The sequence below is a fragment of the Triticum aestivum genome, chromosome 2D, assembly GCF_018294505.1.
Source record: "Triticum aestivum cultivar Chinese Spring chromosome 2D, IWGSC CS RefSeq v2.1, whole genome shotgun sequence".
Lineage (NCBI taxonomy): Eukaryota > Viridiplantae > Streptophyta > Magnoliopsida > Poales > Poaceae > Triticum > Triticum aestivum.
The window spans coordinates 3,192,884-3,219,105 of record NC_057799.1 but is presented as its reverse complement, the minus strand read 5'-3'; the positions used below and the strand labels follow the sequence as shown (position 1 = coordinate 3,219,105).

The following is a 26,222-nucleotide window of genomic DNA, read 5'->3' as shown; positions in this document are numbered from 1 at the left end:
AGGTCGAACAGAGCCGACAGCCGCCTTGACTTTGAAGTTCTGCCATTGCGTCATAAGGTGGCAATGTTGAGACTCCGTGATAGCATCCACGGGGTAGCTAGCAGGAGCCGTGAAGACGGGCTCAAGACGGGCTCCTGCTGAAGCAGCTCGATGGAAGCCACACTGCTTCTCCACTGAGATGGTGGGGTAGCTTCGGCAGGTCGCTTGCTGCGAACTGCTTCTCGTTCCTCTATCGCTTGTACCCTTGCGTGCAGCGCCTCCAGTTGGGTCTGCTGCACTTTCTTCCTCCTCTCATGGCATTTGTAACCTCCTGCGTCCGGAAACCCGGCCTTCCACGGAACGGAGCCTGGCGTGCCTCATGTCCGTCCAGGGTGCTCAGGATTCCCGAGGGCCATTGTGAGCTCGTCGTTCTCTCTGTTTGGAACGAACATCCCTTGCTGCGCAGCATCGATATAGTGCTGAAGCTTCATGACAGGTATTCGCAGTTGCTCGTTCGTCCAAACGCACTTCCCTGATACAGGGTCCAAGGTTCTGCCAGCCCCGAAGAACCAAGTCCAGCAACGGTCTGGCCAGTTCAATGTCTCTGGTTGGACCCCTTTATCAAGCAGGTCCCTCTCAGCCTTGGCCCACAACGGCCGGGCTTTGAGGTAGCCACCTGACCCCGTGCGATGGTGAAGCTTCTTCTTCGCAGCATTTTTGTTGTTTGTCGCTGACATCTTCTTACTCTTGTCCGATGTCTTGTGGGCCACAAATGCATGCCAGTGATCTTTGATCTTCTCATACCGGCCAGTGAATTCTGGTGTCTTTTCTTTGTCGACAAATGATGTTTTTAGCTCATTCTTCCACCTCCTGAATAGTTCTTCCATCTTCTTAAGACCATGAGACTTGATCAATTGCTCTTTAACTGGCTTCTCCGGATTCTCCTCTGGCGGTAGGGTGAAATTTGCCTTCAGCGCGGTCCAAAGATCATCTTTCTGCATATCGTCAACATAAGACACCTTTGGGTCTTCCTTCTTAGGCTTACACCATTGGTGGATGCTGATCAGGATCTTGTCCCTAACAAGAACCCCGCACTGAGCAGCAAATGCATCCTTTGTCCGGATGGGTTCAATCGGCTGCCATCGCGCGCGATTGCTGTGATCTCAAACCTTTCATCCGAGCGCAACTTTTTCTTCGGGCCTCATCTCTTTACCGAAGTTGTGCTCGATCTGGAGGGCTAGAAAAAACAAGAAAGACAAAAGTTAATTAATATGTGTACATACCAAAACAATGAATGCATCAATTAGCTAGTCAGCACAGGCTTAACTAATATATATATATATACCTGGCCGGACTCGGTTCGGTCACCGAAGCTGTCATCACGGTCTCCTTCTTCCTCCATTGGGTCACCGGAGCCATCATAATCATGTCCTTCCTCCTCCATTGTTTGATCACCGTAGCCTGCTTCTTCACCCTGTCCTTCCAGACCATCGGTGTCGTTGAGAAACGACAAGGCGGCATCACTTCCGGCTGCGATTATGTCCCCCAACATCGCTTCTGTTGCTTCGTCTTGGGGGTGCTCCATAGTTTCTGTAAATATTTACAACATGGCAATTATTATTCAAACATGACAGATGGATATATTAGTGGCAAACGTAGAACTAGCTAGCTAATCACAATAAGGAATCATATTAGTGGCCTCGACGCTGCTTCTCTAGGGTTTGGGGTGGCCTCGGCAACGCTTCAAGGGTTTGGGGTGGCCTCGACAACGCTTCAAGGGTTTGGGGTGGCCTCGACGACAACGCTCTTTTAACTTGGTAAATTTGGGTGGCCTCGAGAGAGTTTGTCGGGTAGGGGCGCGGCGGGAGGGGGTAGGAGACCGACATCGTTTTTTCTAGGGTTTGGGTGTCCTCGAGAGTTTTGGTCGAGCGAGAGGGCCGGGGGGTGCTCCCGTGGTATAAGTTATCACGGTCGAGAGGGGGTATATATATCGACCGCCCATCATGTCGAAGTTATCCGGGAGGGGGTTATATCGACAACGACACACCCTATAAAAAATAAGAAGACGAAGAAGAAATAAAAAGAGGAGAAGAAGAAAGGAATAGAGGAGAAGATTGAAGAAAAAAATAAGAAAAAAAAATAAGAAAAAAAAAGAGGAGAAGAAGAAACGAATAGAGGAGAAGAAGAGAAAATAGAATATATTCTATTTTCTCTTCTTCTCCTCTATTCCTTTCTTCTTCTCCTCTTCTTTTTCTTCTTTTTTGTTCTTCTTATTTATTTCTCCTCTTCTTCCTCTCCTCTTCTTCTCCTTTCTTCCTCTTCTTATTTTCCTTTTACCTCTCATTCTTTTTCTTCTTCTTCCTTTCCTAGCTAGATATATAAAACTTTTCTAAAAATGTAACTTTTGCATATATAAAACTTTTTCTTCTTCCTTCTATTCCTTCTTCCTAAATATATAAAAAAATTCTAAAAATGAAACTAACCTAAAATGTACTAAATCAGAGAACATATATAGATAAAACTTTTCTAAAAATCTAACTTTTGCATATATGTATTTTTAAAACATCATTACAATTGAAAAAAATACATACATACGTGGGAAAGATCATCATTGAACAAACTTAATATGAGTTTTAACATAGAACATTCATCGAGCAAGATCATCATGAACAAAAATATCACACTAATTTCTATGAAAAAAACTTTGCATATGAACATACATACATTAACTTTTTTTCCTAAATGTTACATATGAACATTTTCTTAAATGAGCATATTAACATATACATATCACCAAAAAATAGACCTTTTTCTTGGTAACAAAAAAATACAAAAATGAGCATTATACAACATATACAGAGAACATACATACATACATCGTAACAAAAAAATGAAAAATAGGCCGGTGCTCGGCGACGGCAAGGTCGGGGTTGGCGACGGCGAGGTCGGGGGCGGCGGCGCTTACGAGTGGCGTGTGGGGATGGCGATGGGAAGGAAAGGGGAGGAGGCAGGGGCTCACAGCGCGGGGAGGGGTCGAGGTCGCCGGCCGGAATCGGTGCGGGGATGAACGGGTCGCTGGAGCCGGCGTGGTGCTTCCCCGCGGGCGACGGCGACGACGAGCACGGGCGAGGCGACGAGGAGCAGGGGCGGCGCGACGACGGGCGCGTGCAACGACGACGAGGAGCAGGGGCGGCGCGACGACGGGCGCAGGCGACGGCGTGGTCGAGGGCAGGGGCAGCGTGACGACGGGCGCGGGCGACGGCGTGGTCGGGCGCGGGCTACGGCGATGGCGACAACGGGCGCGGGCAACGGCGACGGCGACGACGGGCGCGGGCGACGGCTACGAGGAGCAGGGCATCGGCGGCAGGGAGAATGAGAAACTGCTGAAAATTTCCAAAGTGTTGCTATATATACATGAAGCATTGGTCCCGGTTCGTGGCACCAACCGGGACCAATGCCCCCCCTTTAGTTCCGGTTGGTGCCACCAACCGGGACCAAAGGCCGACATTGGTCCCGGTTGGTGCCACGAACCGGTACCAATGCACCCCTTTAGTCCCGGTTGGTGCCATGAACCGGTACCAATGCACCCCTTTATGTGCTGCTGCGCCCACGTCGAAAGTTTAGTCCCACCTCGCTAGTTGAGAGGGGCGCGCAGTGGTTTATAAGCCCCACTGTCGCACCCCTCTCGAGCTCCTCTCCATTGCAGGCTTACGGGCCTAATTGTGACTGCTATGCCTAATGGGCCTACTGGGCCTTCTGCGGGCCTGAATCCTGGCCCATTGATGGGTTTCTAGTCGAATTCAGGCCGTGGTGGCCCAGTAGGTGGCAATTTTTTTTATTTTTTTCCCAGTTATTTTGTTTTATTTTTTGCTTTATTTATTTTGTTTTCTTTTTATTTTATTTTATTTTGTTTCTAATTACTTATTTATTTTATTTTATGATAATTCTTTTTGCTATTAAAGTTTCTAACAAAAAAAGTTCTTTATGAAAATTCTTTTTGCGTTTAATGATTTTGAACAGAAAATACTTTGATAATTTTAGTTGCATCAATTTTATATAATTTTAGTTTCAATAATACTAGAGGTTGCTTATAATGTTTTGAACAGAAAATACATTGATAATTTTAGTATCATAAATTTCATTTATGTTATTAAAGTTTATTTTATTTTATTTTGTTTTGTTTCTACTTATATATTTTATTTTAGTTTATATTATTTTGTTTCTAATTACTTATTTATTTTATGATAATTCTTTTTGCTATTAAGGGTTTGTAACAAAGGGATTTCATTTTTTTGAACTTATTTGAACTCCACACTTTTTCTGTGTTCAAAATGCACCATTCATAGCCAGATCATCAATTTTCAACCCTTTCCGACTTCATTTGTTATTTTCCATGCATTTACTGATTATTTTGAGCTATAAGACCCTGAAATTGAAAAGCATTTCAAATGAACTTTGAAAAGGTTGAAAGTTGGCATGGTATCATCATTTCACCCACATAGCATGTGCAAGTAAGTAGAGAGGGTTACGGCAAAAACTGGATGCACTTCGTGTACAAAACGGACAATCTCTTTCGAAGTATTAGGGTTTCATACGGAAACTCGTCTGTTACAAAGGGATTTCATTTTTTTGAACTTATTTGAACTCCAGAGTTTTTGTGTGTTCAAAATGCACCATTCAAACCACATCATAAATTTTCAACCCTTTCTGACATCATTTGTTATTTTTCATGCATTTACTGATTATTTTGAGCTATAAGACCCTGAAATTGAAAAGCATTTCAAATAAACTCTGAAAAGGTTGAAAGTTGGCATGGTATCATCATTTCACCCACATAGCATGTGCAAGAAAGTTGAGAGGGTTACGGCAAAAACTGGATGTACTTCGTGTACAAAACGGACAATCTCTTTCGAAGTATCAGGGTTTCATACGGAAACTCGTATGTTACAAACGGATTAAATTTTTTTGAACTTATTTGAAGTCCAGAGTTTTTCTGTGTTCAAAATGCACCATTCAAAGCCACATCATCAATTTTCAACCCTTTCTGACTTCATTTGTTATTTTTCCTGCATTTACTGATTATTTTGAGCTGTAAGACCCTGAAATTGATAAGTGACCAAATTAATAGAAGTTCATCATCACATTAAAACCAAAGTACATACATAGTTCTCATTGAACAACATATAGCTCTCAAGATCATCTAATTAAACCATACATTGAAATTATGTAAAACATTTCAATGCAACAACAAATGCGATCATAATCGCAACGAAGGTAACAATTGATCCAACTGCATAATGATACCAAGCCTCGGTATGAATGGCATATTTTCTAATCTTTCTAATCTTCAACCGCATTGCATCCATCTTGATCTTGTGATCATCGACGACACCCGCAACATGCAACTCCAATATCATCTTCTCCTCCTCAATTTTTTTATTTTTTCCTTCAAGTAATTGTTTTCTTCTTAAACTAAATTTAACCTCTCGACAATAGGGTCGTTTGAATTTCCGGTTCAACCACCTCCTAGATAAATAAAATCTATGTCACGTTGGTCGGCATAATTGTCATAAACAATAAATGAACCAAATAGTTATAAAAAGATAATATATACCACATCCGAATCATAGACAGGACGAGGGCCGACGGGGGCGGATACCAAAACCATCGCACTATATAATAACAAGGAATAATAAAAGTAAGAAAATTACACAAGTATGTATCTGAAGTAAGAATTTTTTTCTTTCAGAAAGAAGATAAGAACAAAAGGCTCACCACGGTGGTGCCGGCGACGAGATCGGCGCGGGTGATCGACGGCGGTGAAGACGGGGACGGGACGTGACGGACCGCTAAACCTGAACAAATCTCGGGGAAAATGGAGCTCGGAGGTCGAGTTTCGAGAGGAGAAAGATTAACTAGTGTGGCTCAGACATTTCATCGAACACCTCATGTGCATAGGAGGTGAGCTAGAGCACCCAAATGCCCTCCCCTCGCCGGCCAGAAAAAACAGAGCATTGTGGAGTGCTCTGCCGTGGCGATGGGGTATATATAGGCAACTCATTTGTCCCGGTTCGTGGCTGGAACCGGGACTAAAGCCCAGCCTTCTGTCCCGGTTCAAGCCAAGAACCGGGACCAATGGTTGTGGGCCAGGAGCGAGGCCCATTGGTCCCAGTTCGTGCCGCGAACCGAGACAAATGGCTCCATACAAACTGGGACCAATACCCACGAGGCCCCGGCCGGCCTCCTAGGCTCACGAACCGGGACGAATGCCCCTATGGGTCCCGGTTCGTGACTGAACCGGGACTAATGGGCTTGCCATGCCCGAACCAAAGCCCTGTTTTCTACTAGTGACAGTATACCTGACGGGCGTGCTCGAGGTCGCCAGGCTAATGGGTACTGCGGCGGCAACGAGCTCGTGATCCCCTCGACGTTCACGCGTACAAACTACAGGCCGGCGTGGACGGGGGCTAGATGGGGATGGACACCGAGGCGACGGCGTGCTTGTGATCCCCTCCCATGGATGTTTGAGGAGCGTGAATCCAGGGGCACATCACGGAGCGAGATCCCATCCTAGGCGCCCTTCCATGGTGGAAGATGACGCCTGACAGTGGATCTGATGGATCGTAACCTAATAAGCTCAGCGCCCAGTGATGTTGTACTCTGTTTTCGTAAGAATACGACTACACTTTCTCAAAAATAATCAACGAGCATGACTTGGCTGTCATTTGTGTTTGTGTAATTTTTTAGTGGGTTTCATTTTCCTTTTATACTTTTGGCTGTAATTTATGTTTATGTAATTTTTTTTCAATTTAATTATATGAGCAGAAATCTTAAAAAGTGTATGTGCTTGAAATGTTAACAGACAAAAAAATAATAGGTATAAGTCTCGACTATAATTAGTGGGCTAAAGATTTCTAATGGAAATTAGTGGGGCAAAATACTAATTGGGCCACAACTATAACTAGTGGGCTGAGATTTTAACTGGGCTGATGATCACATGGGCTGGAAAACAATGGGCCAGAGTCTATATGGGTCGCTGCAATGGGCCCAAGTCTATATAGGTCGCTGCCATGTCGACAGTCATGTCAGATGATGATGTGGCACGTGCGTTAACGTCGTTGTTAGCACGTCAGTTAAGTGACACCTATGACGGTCGAGAGCCGTCATGGATCCATGACGGTTTTGGAAAATCCGTCAAGGAGCGCAAGGTAGTCAAATTATGACGCGATATACATGACGGATTTCATATCCGTCACGCATAACCATCCATGATGGTTTTGTGCACATCCATGACGGTCGGAATCCGTCATGTATTAACAGATTTCTTGTAGTGCCCGGCCGCGCCCTTTGGCGACGGCGAGGGAGGAGGGGGGAGGTGGAGGGGAGTTCGGCGGCGGAGATTTGGGGCCCTCCCCGGCACCTCGCGGGTGGCGGCGGGGGAGGGAGGGAGGGAACCCTAGGGGGTTACTTTGGTATCAGTGCACTACGTAGTTTAGTACCACATCGCTGGGCGAGCTGCATTAAGGTGGATGGAGGGCAATAAATGGAGGGGTGACAAACTGTTCAACTCATATCTGCAGTTATTTTCTACACAGTGAAGCTATTTTTTGGTTATTTTCCACATAGTAGAGCTCTTCTTCTTCCTAAGACCATTCCCTTGGGATCATTCTCCATCTTCTCAAGAATGGCAGCAATACGGGCATCAACCAACTGCCAGCCTCCCTTGACCATGCAATCAAAAACTTATATGGTAACCATTGATGCTGCTAGACAACGTAACCAATTTAGCACAAACCACACAACAGTGGCCGACTACAAGTCACCGTTCAGTAATGACTATCATCACTGACAGTCCTGCCTCAACCCGTTAGCAATTTGTGATAACTTTCCCAAACAATCAAATTTCAGAGAAAATAGTCATCACCAACTGGTGGTCACTGATGATGTTACATCGGATTGACAGATCACTCTTAGCAACCGATATGTGATGACTAGTATGGTCATTGATGAAAGGTAAGCGACGAGATGTATATATTGGGAGAGATACTTTGGTTACAAAGCAAGGTTTTGGACCAATATTCTATCTTTTGTGAACGATACAATGTTTTAAACACAACATTGTGAGGTAATATCATGACACCATGATTACTCTCATATTTTTGGACGAAATTTGATTTTCAAAAATTAATAAAGTGCACCTAATTAAGGTTAGTGTTTTTCAAGTAAACATTTGTAGTTTGTATGTATTTTAAAATAGGAGCTAAAATATAAAAGGGTACTTATATTTTTATTTTTTGTATAGGCTTTTGTAAGACAGTTTTACTTTGAATATCAATTATCTGCAGTAAATAACTATAATTTCGTTTAATGGCTAAATGATGAATTCATGAAAATGCCATAGTTCGACACAAACAATATAATCTTTTTTTTTGCGTAACAAACAATGTAATCTAGTATCTTCCATGTACAAAAAGTTTTGGACATTATACATAAATAGTTTGGAAGGTATTACGCAAAGTAGCTTAAGTTGGTAGTTCAGAAAATAGAAAAATAAAAACAATTACTTTCTATGTCCCAAAATAAGTGTCTCAACTTTAGTACAACTTAAGTGTCAAGTTCTACTAAAGTTGAGACACATATTTTGGGACGGAGGGAGTACATAGCAAAATGGAATGTGAACGTATATTAGTGTACAGTAGTATAATATTGAGTTTTAGACTTTCTAAAATTGCATGAGCATTTTTTTAAAGATAGGGCATATTTCTATAATGACATAAACATTATTAAGGCAGGTGCATACTTTTGAACAGAAGGCAAACATTTTGCTCCTGTTTATATGCTTAAAGGCGGATCTTTTAAAAAGATCCGCTGCCTCGCAAGTCGTTGGATCTGGCATAATCCTGTGGCTTAATGTCTCCCTCTACTTCGCAACAAATGTCTGGTTGCAGAAACATTTGTAAACAAAGGTTATGTTGCATAATATATTTTTGCAACATAGGTTGTGTTGCGGGATTTTTTTTTTGCAACAGAATTCTTTGTCATAGATTTTCTTTTTGCAATAGAGGTTCTGTTGCAGTTTTTTTGCAACATAGTTGATGTTGCAAAAGCTTGTCTAAGTAGCAGTTATCGTTTGCCGCTATGATTTGCAACACTGTTGTTATTGCAAGATAAGGTAAAGGAGCACGTGGTAGGCAAGGGAAATAACGGACTGTGTGCGAGCGTGCGTGACCACGCATGGAGATCAAGGCGATCCAACGGCTGCGCAGATGGCGGAACTCTCCACGCGATCAGCCGGCAGAGCATTAGCATTTCCTTTAAAAGAACTATTGTATATAAACCACGAAAAAATGAATATGAAAGGAATAAAAACGAAAACGGAAAAGCAAAACTGCGGAAAAAACAAGCAACCACATAACAAACCCTACAAAAAATCGTTGCTATTGTAACTACCATGCAGTGTAGTGGGTGGGAAGTCGGTAGGTGAGTAGAAGCTGTGGGTCGCTAAGAGCGACACATAGACAGACCTGTAGCGGCGAGCATGCTAGCCAGCACAGGCGTGTCAAATATTACTTTTGGTGGCCCACTACAGATTGAGTGCCCCTCGGGTAGGTGTTTAGCCGCTTTAGTGTGCACCGTAGAATAACTAAATTGCAATCTCCTGTACATGAAAAAAAATCTTTCTGTGTAGTGGCCTTCTGTTAGAAGTGGAATTAGAATTTCTGCAAAAAAAAAAGTGGAATTAGAAAAAAAATAGAATTTCCACAACTAGAGTCCAAAAACAACACAGAATTAACGTAAAGTATTTTTATTTGAAGTAAAACCATATGAAAAATCATAATATATACAATAGTAAATGTTATATGTCTTGAGAAATTTATTCTGACCACACATAACTTTTAATATAAAATAATTATACATATGTGCCATGTCGCACAAAAAGTTCACATACATACAAAAATGTTTTCATGAATCAATAAAAATGTACCATAGGTTACAAATATTATGGTAGAAATATCTTTCATCCATATGAGAATGGATATTCGTGCATACAAAAGTAAATGTTCAGGGTTATGAATAAAATTGATTTAATTTGAAAAAAAATCCAAATTTGTCCACTCTATATTTAAAAATATTTATGGCATATTAAAAAACTCTTCATGTGTAGTTTGAAAAACTTCATGGAATATTAAAGAATGTCCGTTGTGTATTTTAAAAAATCGTGTTGAATTAAGACATATTTGTCGTGTATTACCAAATAATATTCATACGTATTAGAAAATATTCATCTATTTGAAGTGTTTTCCACAGATTCGGAAAAAAATTCACACATGTGTAGAAATGACCATAAAGAAGTTTCCACATATTCTCAACATTTTTATATAAATATAAAAAGTGTTTGATCATATAAAATGTTATATTTGTTTTAGTAATAAAAATATTATAAGAAATTATAAAAGACAGTAACAAATTGAAGGCAAAAAGAAACATACAAAGGAAAAGGAAAAAATAAGGCACAGTTTTTAAATACATGTACACAGTTCTAGATACACGGTTAACAATTTTCCATACGTGCATTGAAAAGTTTTTAATGTACACAATAAACTTTATTAATATATAGACATGTTGAACTTTATTTTAATGTACGCGATGACCTTTTTAAAAGATACTATAATCATTTTAGAAAAAGCCTATATTCAAAAAATAACTAGAAGAAATTAGAAAACAGAAAAAGATGATAAAAATAGAAAATGATCAAAAAATGATGGGGGACGAAAAGGACAGAAAACCGACAAAGACCTGCTGGTAACGGTCTAGTACGAGCAAGTCCCATCTGCTTATTTTTCATTTGAAAAATGAAAAACCCAACCAATGGCACCTTAGGTTAGAGGTCACGTGGACATGAAAAATCACTTGATAGTGAGCCGAGGGCAACTGAGAAACATGTGTAGGTGAGTGAAAGTTTAGACTCCCGGTAGGCAGTATATAGTTTGTTTTTCGCGAAGAAAGTAGGGAATAGCATAAATATTAGGTATCGCCTGTTACAACCATTATCGAGGGAATGCCTACAGGTTTTCCCGTCCGGGCCAGGCGTTTAAAGCCAAGGGCACCCAAAAAAGGTCTTATTTTTACCGGGTTATGAGTTTTTTCTCTCTTTTTATATTTTCTGATTTTTCCCTTTTTTTCTTTATGTTCTCAATTTTTGAACTCTTTTAAGATTCTTGATAATTTTTCAACATTGTTAAAATGTTCCGATCTTATAGTTTTCTTAATTTAAAATTCACATTTAAAAAAAAATCATGTATTTAAAAATCATATATTATTTTTGTAATTTTTTAAAAAAATTGAATTCGGGAACATTTATTTAAATTGATGAAAAAATTTAATTCAAGAATCTACTTTCAAATACGTGAAAAATATTAAGTTCATGAAGAATTTTTTACTCCGCTTACATGCTTATCAAATTTCCATATATTTTTTCAAATTCATGATCATTTGAATTCATAATTTTTTAAAAAAATTCATGAATATTTCTAAATCACAATAAAAAATCAAATTCATGAATATATTTTTCACCTAAATGATTTTTTTAATTTCAAAAACAGTTTTCTATTTCTGTCTAATAAATGAATTTCCAATAAGTAGGTATTTCTGCCTTAAGGGGATTTTTTGTGAATGTGCCTTACGGGGATTTTTGTGAATATTGAGCCATCCGCGGTTACCAGGAACATCATAAAAGCGACATAAATGGGTGTTAATGATGTTTTAACAGTCAAGACTGTTTACGCTGCCCGCAAAAAAAATTGGTCACCCGATATCGTATGTTAAACATCTCCTAGGTCTTTGTCAAAATATGTGTCGATTTATGTTCTAGTTTTGGCATTCTAATTTTTTCTCAGCTTTGGTTTGATCTATATTTTGTTCTTCTTTCATCGAAATGGAAGGGCACGTCAACACGCGTATCTATGTTCTAGTTTTTAGTAGAGCAAGACACCTTTGTATTCTACCCACCAGTGAAACACACACTAGAGTTCTAGATCATTAGATCACGAGTTGAGCCTATGCTTTCATGTTTGTCATTGTATTGTTGGCAGCTGGAGGAGTCACCTTCAACTACAATGCATTAATAGATGATACAAACGAAAACGTCACACTGAAGCCAGAGGTCAACACATTATTAGATAGACACGTCTTAATTAATTACTCCCTCTATAAACTAATATAAGACGTTTTAGGTCACTACTTTAGTTACCTAACACGTCGTGTATATAAGACGCTTTAGGTCACTACTTTACTTACCTAAAAAAATGACATTTTAGGTAACTAAAGTAGTGACCGATGCTTCTCCCCTGACCGATGCTTCGTCATTTGTGGGCCCTTCACATCAGAAACAACACCCTCTTCATCCTCACCGTGCCTTGTCCATCATTTATAACCAGACATGGAATCATGTTTGAGCAAGTGCATCTTCACACAACCAGTAAAGGGTTGATCAAAACTTCATTTTTGCACTTCTAAGACATACATAATTTCTGCATTTTACCCTTTCGATTCATATCTTCCACATCCACCACGAAAAACCCATTTTTACTTTGATCCATGCATGGAATGTTTAATCTACCGAGTTATCTACACGAGTATAGGAAACCAAAATTTGACCATGACCTAGATCATAGACTAAAATGACATATGTAGAGCGTGGAGTGATCAAAAAGTAATCCAGATAGACGATTTAGAGGGAGGAGTGGTAGCCATAGGTGAGGGAGAAACCTCTTGATATAATTTGATCATAATTGTTCGAGGGATGCTCATAGCAGCGTGGTGGCGTGTGACTTATAGCCACGCTACTACCTTTTGGGACCAAAAAAATGGGCCCACATAATATATTGGTGATGTGGTGAAAAATAGCATGCCACCTTTAGGCCTGATATTGGTGGCGCCGTAAAAATTCCTATGCCACCAATAAGCCGCATCTGGCCAAACTAATGGGTCTCACATACTGTTGGTGTAGCATTGTTTAGTCATCAGTATGTGGCGTGGGCTGAAAGAGGCGCACCACGACTAAGATTGTGTGTAAGCATTTATGTTCGAGTGATCCTAGCTCGTGCCTCCTCCAGCCTACGGTCTTCTCCACCCCATGCGGCTCCAGCACCGACGTTGCGATAACTCGGCGCATGTGTTTCGGTCGCCATGGGAGGGCATGGATGAGCCCAATGCTTTGTTGTCGGACAACAGTTGGGGCGCCAGGCTTGAAGAGGGCGTCCACGACACAGTTGGAGAGGTAGGATTTGGAGTGGATCCATAGGCAGGAGGGGCTAATGCAGGAGATTGGGAGGGGGGCTCCACCGGCATCGACCCCACACCTGGGAAAGTTGTACATGCGGCAGTGCCAGGCTCATTCTCATCCATGTGGTGGAGCTTGAGCCGCGCGTGGAAGCTAGTGGAAGCCACAGCGTTGCTGCCCTACCGTTGATTTACCACGGGTGCCAGCTGCGGCAGGAGGATCACGAAGAGAAGCTGAGAGCGATGAGCGGTGGCTGCGCAATAGGACGGTGGCGCGGTCGGGTTAGTCCTGGGCCGGCTTAGGAGAAGATCGAATTTCTGTTCTTTCCAATGTGCTACGGGGCTTTCCTGGAAAACAATAGGGCTCTTTTTCTAATTAATAAAAATTTGATGCTACGTCAGCACATGGAAGTAAGCCAATTTGTCAAATTTGGCGTCAAAAAGTGTTAAATTACCGATCAGTGTGATTTACAAAATAATTAACTTTGCGCACGATGCAAATTGCACACAAAAAAACCGTCTCTTCTGCAAGGTGATGGCACAAATATGATGGTTATTTGCAATTCACTCAATCGCTGCCAGCATAGCCTCCCATGGGAAAAAACTATAAAAGACTTGCCTATGCTGTGACTTCGCACCAGTGGGGCCTTCACGGTGCTGGCACAATGACATGCCATCTTAATGAACGTGCTAAGCGAATTTTATAGGGCACTGCACTCTCAATTCTCCATCGCCTGCATACTTTACTCTCATATTTCTTTCTCGTTGTTGGCGAGGGCGGCAGAAATTGTCTCCAGGGGAAGAAGAAGACAATAATTGGTTGGTGGGAGAGTGGGAACTGGAAGACAGATAATATGGATGAGAGGAGTACATGAAGTTATTTGTATAAAACTACAATCGGATAAAGCTTTATCTTCATCTATTTTATTTTTAGAGAACTAATTCCAATTTAAGTTCACTCTAGCTACCTAGTTAGGTGGCCTTCGTTGGTTTCCTGGTCGATGCATGATGTATATGGTACCTAGCTACTCCACATGATACCATCACCTAATATGGTTTCACTCTAACCAAGTTGGCATCATATGAGATATGAGTACGTAATAAAGATAAGGAAAACAATAACAAAAGATAAATTAAGACTATCGTCATTGGTTGGTACGTATAAGACATGGGTTCCAAGACTAGGTCTGATACATGCAGTCCTCCATTTTTTTTGCAGTCACCTCCACATATTGGTTGGTACGTATAAATAAAGGGAAGTTGTTGCTTGCTTTTTGCTTGCTACAACAATGACATTTTGTCTTCGCAGCAGAGGCCAAGTCGGCATGTTTGGTGCTATCAAGCTAGGCAATTTGCAGCATCCATGGGTTGACCCTTGATCACTATTATGTGGGAAGAAACGGTGGTGACATGTGTGATAGGTACCAGGCTCTGGTCACATACCAAACATATCAAAGTGTCTTAGTTATCCATAACTGAGAACTATGCTTGTGCATATGGTACGTAGATCGTACTAGTAGTGAGGACTCTCTAACCCTCCCTAAGAACGCCTCCATTAATTTTCTCATTTTATTTGCCATTGCTACTTTTTTCATAGTGAGTTAACTACCTCTTTTTTGTCATTACCTCACCAACCAATAGAATAAACTATTTCTAGGCTACAGTCTGGGTACGAAAGTAATTGTGTCCGTCTCAACGTAGTTGCGGGGTTAGTGGTTGCCTGCATGCCACTCTCCATGGGTTCAACAAGCTCAAATTATCATGAGTTGCAGCCCTGTGCACTTGCAAGACATCAAACGTCTCCCCGATGAGGGCCCACTTTGCAGCTACAACAAAACGTCATTAGCCTAAAAAACTGAGGTCCTACACTCAAACCCATGAACCGGGCCATTATGGGCGTGCACCTAGCTAGTGGGATGAGAGCAGTATATCAAAATTATGCGCATCTTGTTACTGTTTTGACGAGAATATAAGGTAGCATTTATTCCAGGGTGGCATGCAAATGTCGTGGTGACCACCTGAACTGAATGCCAGTGGTGTCCTTGATGCTCTGGTTACTTCTTGGGTTCCTCATTCAACAATTTTGTGGCTCTTTGATAGAAAACATTAGTGGGTACAGAATGGTGGCCATAGGAGGAATAAGTAGTACAACTAATTTGAAATTTTAAATCCCAAATGAACTGTTTGGTGCTTGGAAATGCATCAAGATGGATGTCATTTGATTGAAGCTTATACAAATGTGAATACTTTGATATTAAATGTCATGCATTGGTAAAATTATAATTCATAGTATTTTGTTGTAGCTGAAACGGATCAGAGAAAAATTGCACATTGATAAAATTATAATTCATAGCATTTGTAGAAGAGCTCGTAAACATTCCTGCTAGTGCTAACTTAAATTGTACTTGACATCTTAGGATTTATGTACAATGTAATTTTACTGGACATGAGAGAACTGCATGGACAATTTCATAAAACATAAAGTTCATAGTTCATATCATTACTAGGATGGCTCTCTATGATGATGAAGTCATCACTCACCAGGAAGCACCGACGGGCCAGTGGCGCATCAGTGATAATATGTTTTGTATGGTCAGGGTTATGTGGCCTTGTGGTAGTGGAAAACCTTACACCTATCGCCACTGGGTGTCATGTGTGTGACCTGGAACAAAGTCACCGGACCATGGAGATATAGTAGGAGCCACGTTCATGAGCCCACGCCTCCAAGGAATGTGGAATGGGCCTTCTTCATCACCGCCATGGTCGAGATCCCACCGTTACCGTCGGCTCGGTCATCAGATCCACGTCATGGCTTGTGTAGACCATGTTCAGCAAAATTATCGCGTTGCAGCAGCGCCTCCATTGGATTCTCCTACAAATCGTACACCGACAATGGCAAAGCCACCCCCCCCCCCCCCCCCCCCGCGTCCCTCTCCACCCCTATATCTGACGATCTCACATGTGGTCTTATGTGGCTGCAAATTCCCTATTGTTCAAGGAACCTCGCACACACCTAGGATTCCAAATCGAGATTATAACATAAATCTATGTATGGTTAGAATTTGGCATATGAGACTCGTTGTTCACATATTTATGTGTACACACATTAGAGAGGATTCTTCTGCAACACATGGATATGATTCAATATCATAAAGATGTGGCATGTGAGTCCTGAAGATGCAAGCCTCATCATCAACAGGTGGAGGCAACTACTTGAGGAGTACAACGCCGAAATTGGAGAGAAGTTGATAGTCGTTCTCCACCATGGACATGCAGGGTCGTTTCTCTTCCTGAGTACCGACATATCTCTAGATGATGATGAAGAAGAAGAAGAGTAATTTGTCAGGCACTTTGGTACTTTATCGATATGTTGGCTCATTTTTTTTGGTAACATGTTGCCTCATTTTCTTACTTATGTATAGCTGTCAATTCATTTTTATATAATTGATGAAACTTAGAAGGTTTCCTACGTAGAGAAACATGAATAAATAATTATTTCCATTTGATTAGCATCAACAAATGCTGCCCACCCAAACATCAGGATTGTTTTGTTCGTAAGTCCAACATCATATATGATACCACTAGGAAGTTCTAGTTTGAGTGTTCCCAATATTTTTTGTGTTCACAAACCACTCTGGTATCACCCATAGCAAACATGTGATACAAAGAGTGGTTTGTGAGACTTTATGATCAACATCTCAGGAACTGTCAAGCTACAAGCTTTTAATGGTAATGAATATAATGGACTTCCTGAGAATATGAATAGAACAATCCTGAAGTCTGTATGGGCGACATTTTTTAACATTAATCGAAAAGACGAGAATTACTCGTTGTTGTTCAATGCCTAGGAAACACCAGCTTTCGGTTTGCTGATAAATGGCTAAAAACTGTTGTGTGGCAGCAAAATGAGCACGTTGGCTCTTTGTTGCGCATGCGAGAGCACTTTGCCTCATTGTTGCTGTCATGGTAGGTTTTTTGACTCATGTTTTCTGCCATGGCAGCACTTTGCCTCATTGTTGTTGCCATGACACATTTTTGGCTCATTCCATGGCAGAATTTTTGAGCTAAAAAATTGGCTAAAAAATGCTGATGGTAAATAAAATGAGCTTTTTGGCTCAACTCGAGCCCTCGGATAAAAAATGCTGATGGCAGATAAAATGTCGCCACCGTTGGTTTAACCAACCACCACTGATGCAACAGAACACACCCTCGTCTCGGTTGTGGACATACACCAGCATACGGGAGAAGCCAAAAGTTTGATAGAACCATTATGATCTTTTAGAGAATATAAAAATCACCAAAACAGTAGCAACCATGTTCCACAAAAGTGTTTTAATTTCTCCTAGAGTGAATACGCAAGTCAAAAACGCTCTTATAGTATGGGAGGGAGGAGTGTCAAAACGTCATATATTTGTGGGACAGAGGTTGTAGAGTTCAAGCACATATATGATCAGCAAGCCAAGAGATTGGTTATCAGGGCACCCTCGCCAACTTGCCAGCCATGGAAGAGTGGTCGTTAAGCCTGTGTTGCATAGCCCTATCCACGGTGCTTGCCCTTTGGTTTCTCAAGCTCAATGGCGGAACGAAAAAGCTCAAGAAGCAGCAGCTACCTCCTGGGCCATGGACTCTCCCGATCATCGGCAGCCTCCACCACGTCGTCAGCCTCCTCCCACACCGCAGGATGATGGACATGTCTCGCCGGCACGGCCCGCTGATGCACCTCATGCTCGGCGAGGTCCCCACCGTGATCGTCTCCAGCGCCGAGGCCGCGGAGCTGGTGATGAAGACCAACGACCTCGCGTTCGCAACCCGGCCGGGGACCCCGACGCAGGACGTCTTCGGGTGCGGCGGCAAGGACATCGTCTTCGCGCCCTACGGCGAGCACTGGCGCCAGATGCGCAAGGTGTGCGTCCTGGAGTTCCTCAGCTCCAGGCAGGTGAAGCGCATGGAGGGCATCAGGGCAGAGGAGGTGGGCAACCTCCTCCGCTCGATCACCGCAGCCGCCTCGACCGGCGCGGCCGCCATTAACTTCAGTCGGGAGGTGGCGGCGCTGAGCAACGACGTGGTGACGCGGGCGGTTTTCGGCGGCAAGTTTGCGCAGCAGGGCGAGTACATTCGTGAGTTGGGCAGAGCGTTAGAGCTGATGGGCGGCTCCTGTCTCGTCGACCTCTTCCCGTCGTCGCGGTTGGCGCGGTGGTTGAGCAATGGCGACCGCAGCATAAAGAAGAGCTCCGCGTGCATCAAGCGCATCATTTCAGGCATCATTGAGGAGCGGCAGGCCGCGCGAGCTGCTCCAAGCGATGGTGCCTGCAGCAGCACCAACGACGAGAACTTCCTGGACGTGCTGCTCAGGCTTCAGCAGGACGACTCTTTGGAAATCCCTCTAACCACAGACGCTATAGGCGCCGTCTTGTCTGTGAGTATCTGTCTTCATTTCAACTACTCGCTCCGATTCATATTATCTCACTAGTAGAAAAAGAGCCATTTGTCCCAGTTCATAAGGATCTTTTAGTTCCGGTTCTGAAACCGGGACTAAAGGGTCGTTACTAAAGGCTCCCCTTTAGTCCCGGTTCTTACTACAACCGGGACTAAAGGCCCTCCACGTGGCCGCTGCCTGAAAATCCACCTTTAGTCTTTTTTTTGAAATTTTTCTGAAATTTTTTCCCGATTTTTAAATTTCTGAATTATTTTAACCTCTAATCACCCCTCGTCACTGCTCAATTTAACCTCTAATCTCTAATCACCTCTCATCATTCCAAATCATCTAACTTCCCGGACGGTCACCCATCCTCTCACTACTCCAGCCTGAGCACGCTTAACTTCCGGGTTATTCCCCCTCATTTCCAAGTCTGCACTTGTTGTTTTCCTAACAATAATAAGATGTCAATCGTATTAACCCTCAGGACTTTAGCTTGAGCATGAAGTCACACGTTTCACTGTTTGAATTTGAAACTATTATTCTAAAAAACAATAATTATCTACTAACACTAATATTTCTTGAGTAAGTAGTTTGACCATAGTTTGACCACAGTTTGACCAGATTTGACCAAAATTCAAAAAAATTGAAATAATTATTTAGTAACACTAATATTTCTTGAGTAAATAGTTTGACCATAGTTTGACCACAGTTTGACCAGATTTGACCAAAATTCAAAAAAATTAAAATAATTATTTAGTAACACTAATATTTTTGAATAATTATTTAGTAACACTAATATTTCTTGAGTAAATAGTTTGACCATAGTTTGACCACAGTTTGACCAGATTTGACCAAAATTCAAAAAAATTAAAATAATTATTTAGTAACACTAATATTCTTTAATAATTATTTAGTAACACTAACATTTCTTGAGTAAATAGTTTGACCATAGTTTGACCACAGTTTGACCACAGTTTGACCAGATTTGACCAAAATTCAAAAAAATTGAAATAATTATTTACTAACACTAATATTCTTGAATAATTATTTAGTAACACTAATATTTCTTGAGTAAATAGTTTGACCAGATTTGACCAAAATTCAAAAAAATTGAAATAATTATTTAGTAACACTAAAATTCTTGATAATTATTTAGTAACACTAGTATTTCTTGAGTAAGTAGTTTGACCCGAGTTTGACCATAGTTTGACCATATTTGACCAAAATTCAAAACAAATTGAAATAATTATTTACTAACACTAATATTCTTGAATAATTATTTAGTAACACTAATACTTCTTGAATAAGTAGTTTGACCATAGTTTGACCAGATTTAACCAAAATTCAAAAAAATGAAATTTGAGCATAATTTTTTTTCCTTTTGGAATTTGAGGATTCTAAAAATTTGCAAACAAGCCGTGGGCCGTCAAAATCAAATGCGTATTTTCGTTTTGAACATTTTGATATATTATACATTTTTTTCCGACATCGTATGCAAAAGTTACAGCCGCTTTACATTTTCCCTACACTTTTTGCAAAACATGTCCAAATTTAAGTTTTTAAATTTTCCTAACTAGCAGATGTAGTAACATAACTACATGTCGAAGGATTTTAATTTTTGAAGTTTTTATCATTTTCTTTTGCTTTTTACAAAACTGAAAAGGCAATCCACCGGGGGGGGTAGAGTTTGAAAATGGGACCTTTAGTACCGGTTTGAGACACGAACCGGGACTAAAGGGCATTGCACCCTTTAGTCCCGGTTCATGTCTCAAACCGGGACTAAAGGTCTAATCTTTAGTCCCGGTTTGAGATACAAACCGGGACTAAAGGGCATCGCACCCTTTAGTCCCGGTTCGTGTCTCAAACCGGGACTAAAGGGCTCATTTGAACCGGGACTAATGCCTTTAGCGCACGAACCGGGACCAATGCTCACATTAGTGCCGGTTCGTGACTGGACCGGGACTAATGGGCTTATCTGGTCCGAACGAAAGCCCTGTTTTCTACTAGTGTCCGTCGCTCAAACAGATGTATCTAAAGCTCGTACTCCCTCCATTTTCTTATACAAGGCTACAAATTAAACTCAGATTACACGTATCAACGTAAAATTTAATGAGTGCTTTGTAAATCAATCTTTTTTCCGTTAACCGGGATCATTGATGCTCGGGATGCATGCAAGGAAGTAATAGGAAGGAAGTAGCTCAGTGTCATTACAACTATATGCATGCATGTATTAAACAAGTTGGAAACATTATTAATTTTTGTTTCAATTATCCTTAGTGGCCTTGTATAAATACAAAATGTATTTTTCATAATGGACTTGTATAAGGGAACGGAGGAAGTATTGTTCAATCCGATAGAGCCAGTCAGTAGCTATTTGTGGTCGGTAGTACTCCAACGATTAAGTGACAGTGCAACCATGCATGAATGGAGTATTGTTCTTTTGATGAATCATTTACGTGTGTTATGTACAGAGATGTTTGATGGCCCTTTAATTCCAGGACCTTCGTTTGCAGGACATGTTTGCAGGTGGCACCGAAACAATAGCAACCACCTTGGCGTGGGCGATGTCGGAGCTCGTGCGCAGCCCAGAAATTATGGCCAAGGCACAGCAAGAAGTACGGGAGGTGCTAGGTGAAGGTCGGGCTGTCATTACTAATAGTGATCTCGCTAAACTCCGCTACCCAAAGTCGGTCATCAAGGAGGTCCTTAGGTTGCATCCGGCCTCTCCTCTGATCCCGCGCGCGGCTAGAGAGGACTGTACAGTTATGGGTTATGACATACCTAAAGGCACCAATGTTTACATTAACGTCTTTGCGATATCTCAAGATCCCCAAAACTGGAACAATCCTGGAGAGTTTAAGCCAGAGAGATTTGAGGACACCCAAGTGAACTTCAATGGAACATACTTCGAATTCATTCCCTTCGGGGCCGGGCGACGGCAATGCACCGGGATTCAGTTTACCTTGTCACTTGCGGAGATGGCATTAACAAACTTTTTGTATCACTTTGACTGGAAGCTTCCTGATGCGTCTAGCCTCGCTTCATTTGACATGTCCGAGAAATTTGGGATTACAGTAAGCAGAAGGTATGACCTGAAACTCAGAGCTATTCCACACGTGTGGCCCAATGCTACGCCGTCGGAGTGATACACAAACAACATATTCACGTGGTGATTCAAGTTACCTACACTTTCAGCACATGTCAATGATGTCATTATTCCGGTGTATGGTTGTACCTTTATGCAATAGTATAAGAGAAGCTCACTACAAACATTGTGTTCTTGTATCAACAAAAACATTGTGGTATTGTACTACTGTCTGTATTACTGTGCATGACAAAAGATCTTGTGTTACATGATCATGTAGAAAATGGTTGTATAAGTGGATATGCTTAGCTCATATATCTTATCTCAAAAGGGATCACCAAGTGTAATTCGTTGGAAAAAGTTGCTGTGTATTTCATTCAGATATTTGAGCTAGTTCAACGACACTCTCCATTTAAATATGATACTAGCAAAATATAACTGAAATTTTTTACATTCCTGATACAAACCAGATTTTACAGTCCAATACTAACAGGTAATCTCAGCCATCTGAGACTGAGGAGTGATGTTGAAAGTCACCGAAGAAGATCATGTTTATATACCTCTGAGTTCTGTCGATGTGAATATGTTCCTGAGCACGGGAATACATTTCTGGAACCCACCCAAGGTTCCCAGAAGGCTAGCAGCAAACTCTTTCGCTTTGCAAGTTCCTAATGAACATCACGCCGAGAGCTGAGCTGCTGCATATTTTGAGTTTGCGGCTGCCAAAAGTGCCGCACCGATGCCCGAGCCGTCTTTGGTGTGCTCGACGATGATGTGCTCCATGTCCCGTGGACCGAGCAGCTCCGCCATAGCCTCAACCATATATGACCTGTACTGAGGGTAATTCTCGTAAAGTCCGCCGTCCATCGCTACCACTGTCCTTCTCCCTAAGATCAGTCCCTTGGAATCATTCTCCATCTTCTGAAGAATGCCAGCAATGCCAGCGCCCGCCAATCTCCCGCCTCTCTTGACGACACAATCGGAAACTTCTACGATGAACCTTCGTGCTGCTACAGAAGATTGGCTGACCTGCAACCATTTTTATGGGAGAAAACTGCATGTCAGGTACTCCTACTAGCTAGCTGGCTAGATGCCCATGTATGGCTGAAAGAAGTGTAGAAACTTACACCGATGGTGTCGCGCAAAATTGATTCAACTTGTCCAAGATTGTCGGAGTTATCTTGTTGCATAGCACACAAATGTGGAGTTCTATAATCGTGTTTGCGGTTCAGCTTAGACTGGCTAGAAAATGTGAAAGAAATAGGATAATTTGGATTCTGGTAGCTGGAACATGAAGAACTTGCCTTAGAACAAATGGCTCAGCTAGTTTATCAGCCAATGAGTGACCGAACAGATCAGACTCTTGAGCCATCTTGGCCACCACCCTCCGAACAATTTCTCCAAGGTACATCCCGGAAATCGTCTTCTCGAATATCTGCAGGCATTGAAAACAGAGCATGCCATCAAAACAAAGCATATGAAGAGATAAGCGAGCAAAACAAAGTTGCTTTACCTGTTCACCTGGATTTATGCTCTCGGCATCCATGTCCCTGTCAAATTCAGTTAGTGGAAGACCATCTGAAAAAGCTCCCCACTCGGTGTTGATAATCTGCATTTTATCAACTCAGTGTGTTGGAATCTATTCTGTTATTCGGAGCAAAGAACTTCCTGCAGTGACTCATTTTTCACTAAAATTTTACAGCTATGTGCGTCAATTCATGCCTCCTTTTCCTAAAAAGACTTCATTTTGCTCCACTGCACCTTTTTTCTCTTGCAAAGCAGCATTGAAATGGAAAGCATTTTGTTCACTTCAGTTCAGTATAAGGAGTAAATAAAATATGTGGTCTTGTTGCAGCATACCGTGTTTCCTGTTCCAAGCCCGAGGTGTTGGAGCTTTGGGATGGACTTAGTTCGCTCAATGTAGCAAGCATTTGTGCCGGTGCCCAAAATCACCGCAACCATCACATCCTCGTCCCAATAGTGCGCTCCAGCTAAGGCTCCAACGGTATCATTTACCTGTTAAGTGTGATTCACTTACTTCAAACCATACCATATACAGTACCTTTTATGTGAAATGATGTCATTTCAGACGCATTTCAGCCCGTAACAAAGCAGAGCACAAGCAAAAAGCAGAGTTCAGTATCCACTATGGTAATTGGGTATCCCATTTGCTTTGCAAACCATGAAGTTTGCTGTCACTACGTGCATTTTCCGACACAGAATCCGGAAGGCAATGAAGCTCTTGCCATTATCTAAAAGTAATAATATGAATTTTGATGGTTGCTTACCAGAGCAGACACACTCATGTCAAGCCCCTGCCTCTCCATGGCGGCATTCAGACAGGCAACCACATCCTTCCCGGCCTGTGAAGACCAACATATTGCTTTATTGTTAGCATGGATTCAACTGAAAAAAGAAACTAACATGCTAATCCATACGCTATATCCAGTGGGAAAAAATATTATTGGTTCGAGCAGGGAATTTTTGGTCTTGCAACTCTTGTTATTAGAAATAAATAAGTACAATACACAGAAATGAGAAAATTGTACTATTCGGGAAACGAAAATCTTACAGTCCCAGATACAGCGAAACCCTTGGTCCACTTGATCAGAATACCCGAGTCAATAGAAGTCTGCTTCACCGGGAAGGAGAATGTAAAGCCTATCTCCCTTTTTCGACCTTTCTGAAGATGAAAATTACCACCCTCCTTCGCTACAAAATTCGATAGGCGCGCCGCGATAAAATCGAACAGCTCCTGTTCAACCGCGACAATCGCAGTGTCAAATGTCAAACATGATCTGTCCATATCCATATGCAGCTATATGCTAATGTCCTTATCACTAGAACCCAACATTCTTTCCGAAACCAGAACCAGTGCTTAAGACAGAAAAAAAATCAATGAACCGGCTACCTCAGTTGTACCATGCATGATTTCTTTTGGGATCGACACTTGCTCGGACTCGGTGTCGACGACGCGCCTGTCTTTTCCACCCAGCTGCACCCTCAGCACTCTGAAGTTGGTTCCTCCCAGATCCAGAGCATAGAACAGCCCTGTTTCACTCCTTCAGCACAACAGTTGTGATGCAGAAATCAATTCATGTACCGAACTGAATTAACTGGCATTCATAACCAGATTAAATCTAGCTCACGACACTCACTAAGTCCAATTTACAAAAACTAATTGGTGGGCTGAATTGACTGAAGAACTCATCTGTTTACTGTACCAACCACAGCCACTGAATGTCTGAATCTCTAGGGAGGAAGTCAAATGAGCTAGTTGGTTTGTCAGTTACCCAGTGGGGAGCGAGTAGACGTAGCTGGGGATCATCTTGAGCTCGCCGGCGCCGTCGGCCGCGAGCCCGGTGCGCATGCCGGCGGCCATGGCGCCCGCCACGTGCCGCAGCAGGGGGAGCGGCGTCGCGCACTGCAGCCTCAGGTCGTCCAGGATGGGCGCGGCCGCGGCCGCAGCCACCTTGGAGCACCGGAGCGTGACGGCGCCGGGGCGCCCCCTCCGGCGGTGCTGCGCGGCGGGGGCGGCCCGGTACGGCGAGCCGACGGCGGCGGACATGTCGAGGCAGCGGGGGGATGCTGGGAATGATGGGATGCAATCGAGGAAGGTGGCAGGAGATGCTCTCTTGTTGTCCATTTCTCTAAGCAGAGATAAAAATCGCTTCTTTGCGCGCTCCGCTTCCTATTTGTCATCGAACAAGTAAAATCATTTTTTAACAGACACGTCATCTATTCTTACTGTTTTGCCGCGTCAGGATTGATGGCAGTTTTGTTTTTCCCGAATAATACGGAAATTTTATTCCAAAGTCACGAGTTACATTCGAGATGCAATAAGTCCTCACAATATGGAGGACATCTGCTTATCCATACCGCAGTACATGACTCGGTACAGCTATAATTTGCCATACAATTTGCTACCCCCCTCGCGTCGCCTCCCCCTAGGCGATGCCAGGGGCCCCCGAACCCTAGCGCAGCAGGCCTCCTCTCGTGCCTCCCTCTGCCGCCGCTGTCCCGGGCGAGGGCCGCGGTGGCGGCGGGCCAGGCGTCGAAGGCACCTGGGCGGTTGGATGCGGTGAGATCTCATCTGAGGCGGCAGGGGCGGCCTTTCTCGTGGGATCCGAAGCGGTGGCTGGGGCGGCGATCCCTTGCCGTGCGGCGGTGGCCGAAGCACCATAAGCCGGCGGAGCGGCGGCCAAGAGATGGACGGCGGCGGTGGCAGCGCCCCATCCGACGGGGTGCCTGATCTACGCAGAGATGGTGGCGGCGGCGACTGCGGATCCAACACCTCGATCGGATCCGCCGCGGAGTGGCCCTCCGCCGACCGGCGGCGCGTGGAGGGACCGGTGAGGAGATGTCGGATCTCCGCCGGTTTACCGACGGCAGCGTTCGTCTTCGTGGCGAGACTCTGCTCGGTTCCAGCCAACCGCGAGATCGGGACGACGTGGCTTC

At 42.8% G+C, this 26,222-nt stretch overlaps 1 protein-coding gene and 1 pseudogene across 2 annotated transcripts in view; one reads left to right on the top strand and one right to left on the bottom strand.

The window, feature by feature from the left end:
- Window positions 1-17,761: 17,761 nt before the first annotated feature.
- LOC123050949 (zealexin A1 synthase-like) overlaps window positions 17,762-26,222 on the top strand; it is a 53,923-nt pseudogene continuing 45,462 nt past the window's right edge. The window contains exons 1-2 of the transcript XR_006423871.1: window positions 17,762-18,676; window positions 21,193-21,795. The product of XR_006423871.1 is annotated as a zealexin A1 synthase-like (transcript). The remainder of the gene's footprint in view (window positions 18,677-21,192; window positions 21,796-26,222) is intronic.
- Window positions 22,109-25,420, bottom strand: LOC123050951 (hexokinase-4, chloroplastic). Its single transcript, XM_044473671.1, has 9 exons — window positions 25,058-25,420; window positions 24,676-24,826; window positions 24,337-24,519; window positions 24,053-24,127; window positions 23,625-23,780; window positions 23,278-23,373; window positions 23,069-23,199; window positions 22,892-22,973; window positions 22,109-22,793 (listed from the first exon to the last, which is right to left on the bottom strand). Exons 1-9 carry the CDS (start codon window positions 25,408-25,410, stop codon window positions 22,443-22,445), a joined length of 1,578 nt encoding a protein of 525 aa, XP_044329606.1. The 5' UTR covers window positions 25,411-25,420; the 3' UTR covers window positions 22,109-22,442.

Bases quoted from the DNA above. Each gene is read 5' to 3' on its own strand.
- LOC123050951 (XM_044473671.1), bottom strand. From the start codon at position 25,410: ATGGACAACAAGAGAGCATCTCCTGCCACCTTCCTCGATTGCATCCCA. The intron at 24,128-24,336 runs GTAAGATTTTCG...TGGTCTTCACAG, and splicing joins GTTTCGCTGTATCTGGGACT to GCCGGGAAGGATGTGGTTGC. The intron at 23,200-23,277 runs GTAAAGCAACTT...CAATGCCTGCAG, and splicing joins GCATAAATCCAGGTGAACAG to ATATTCGAGAAGACGATTTC.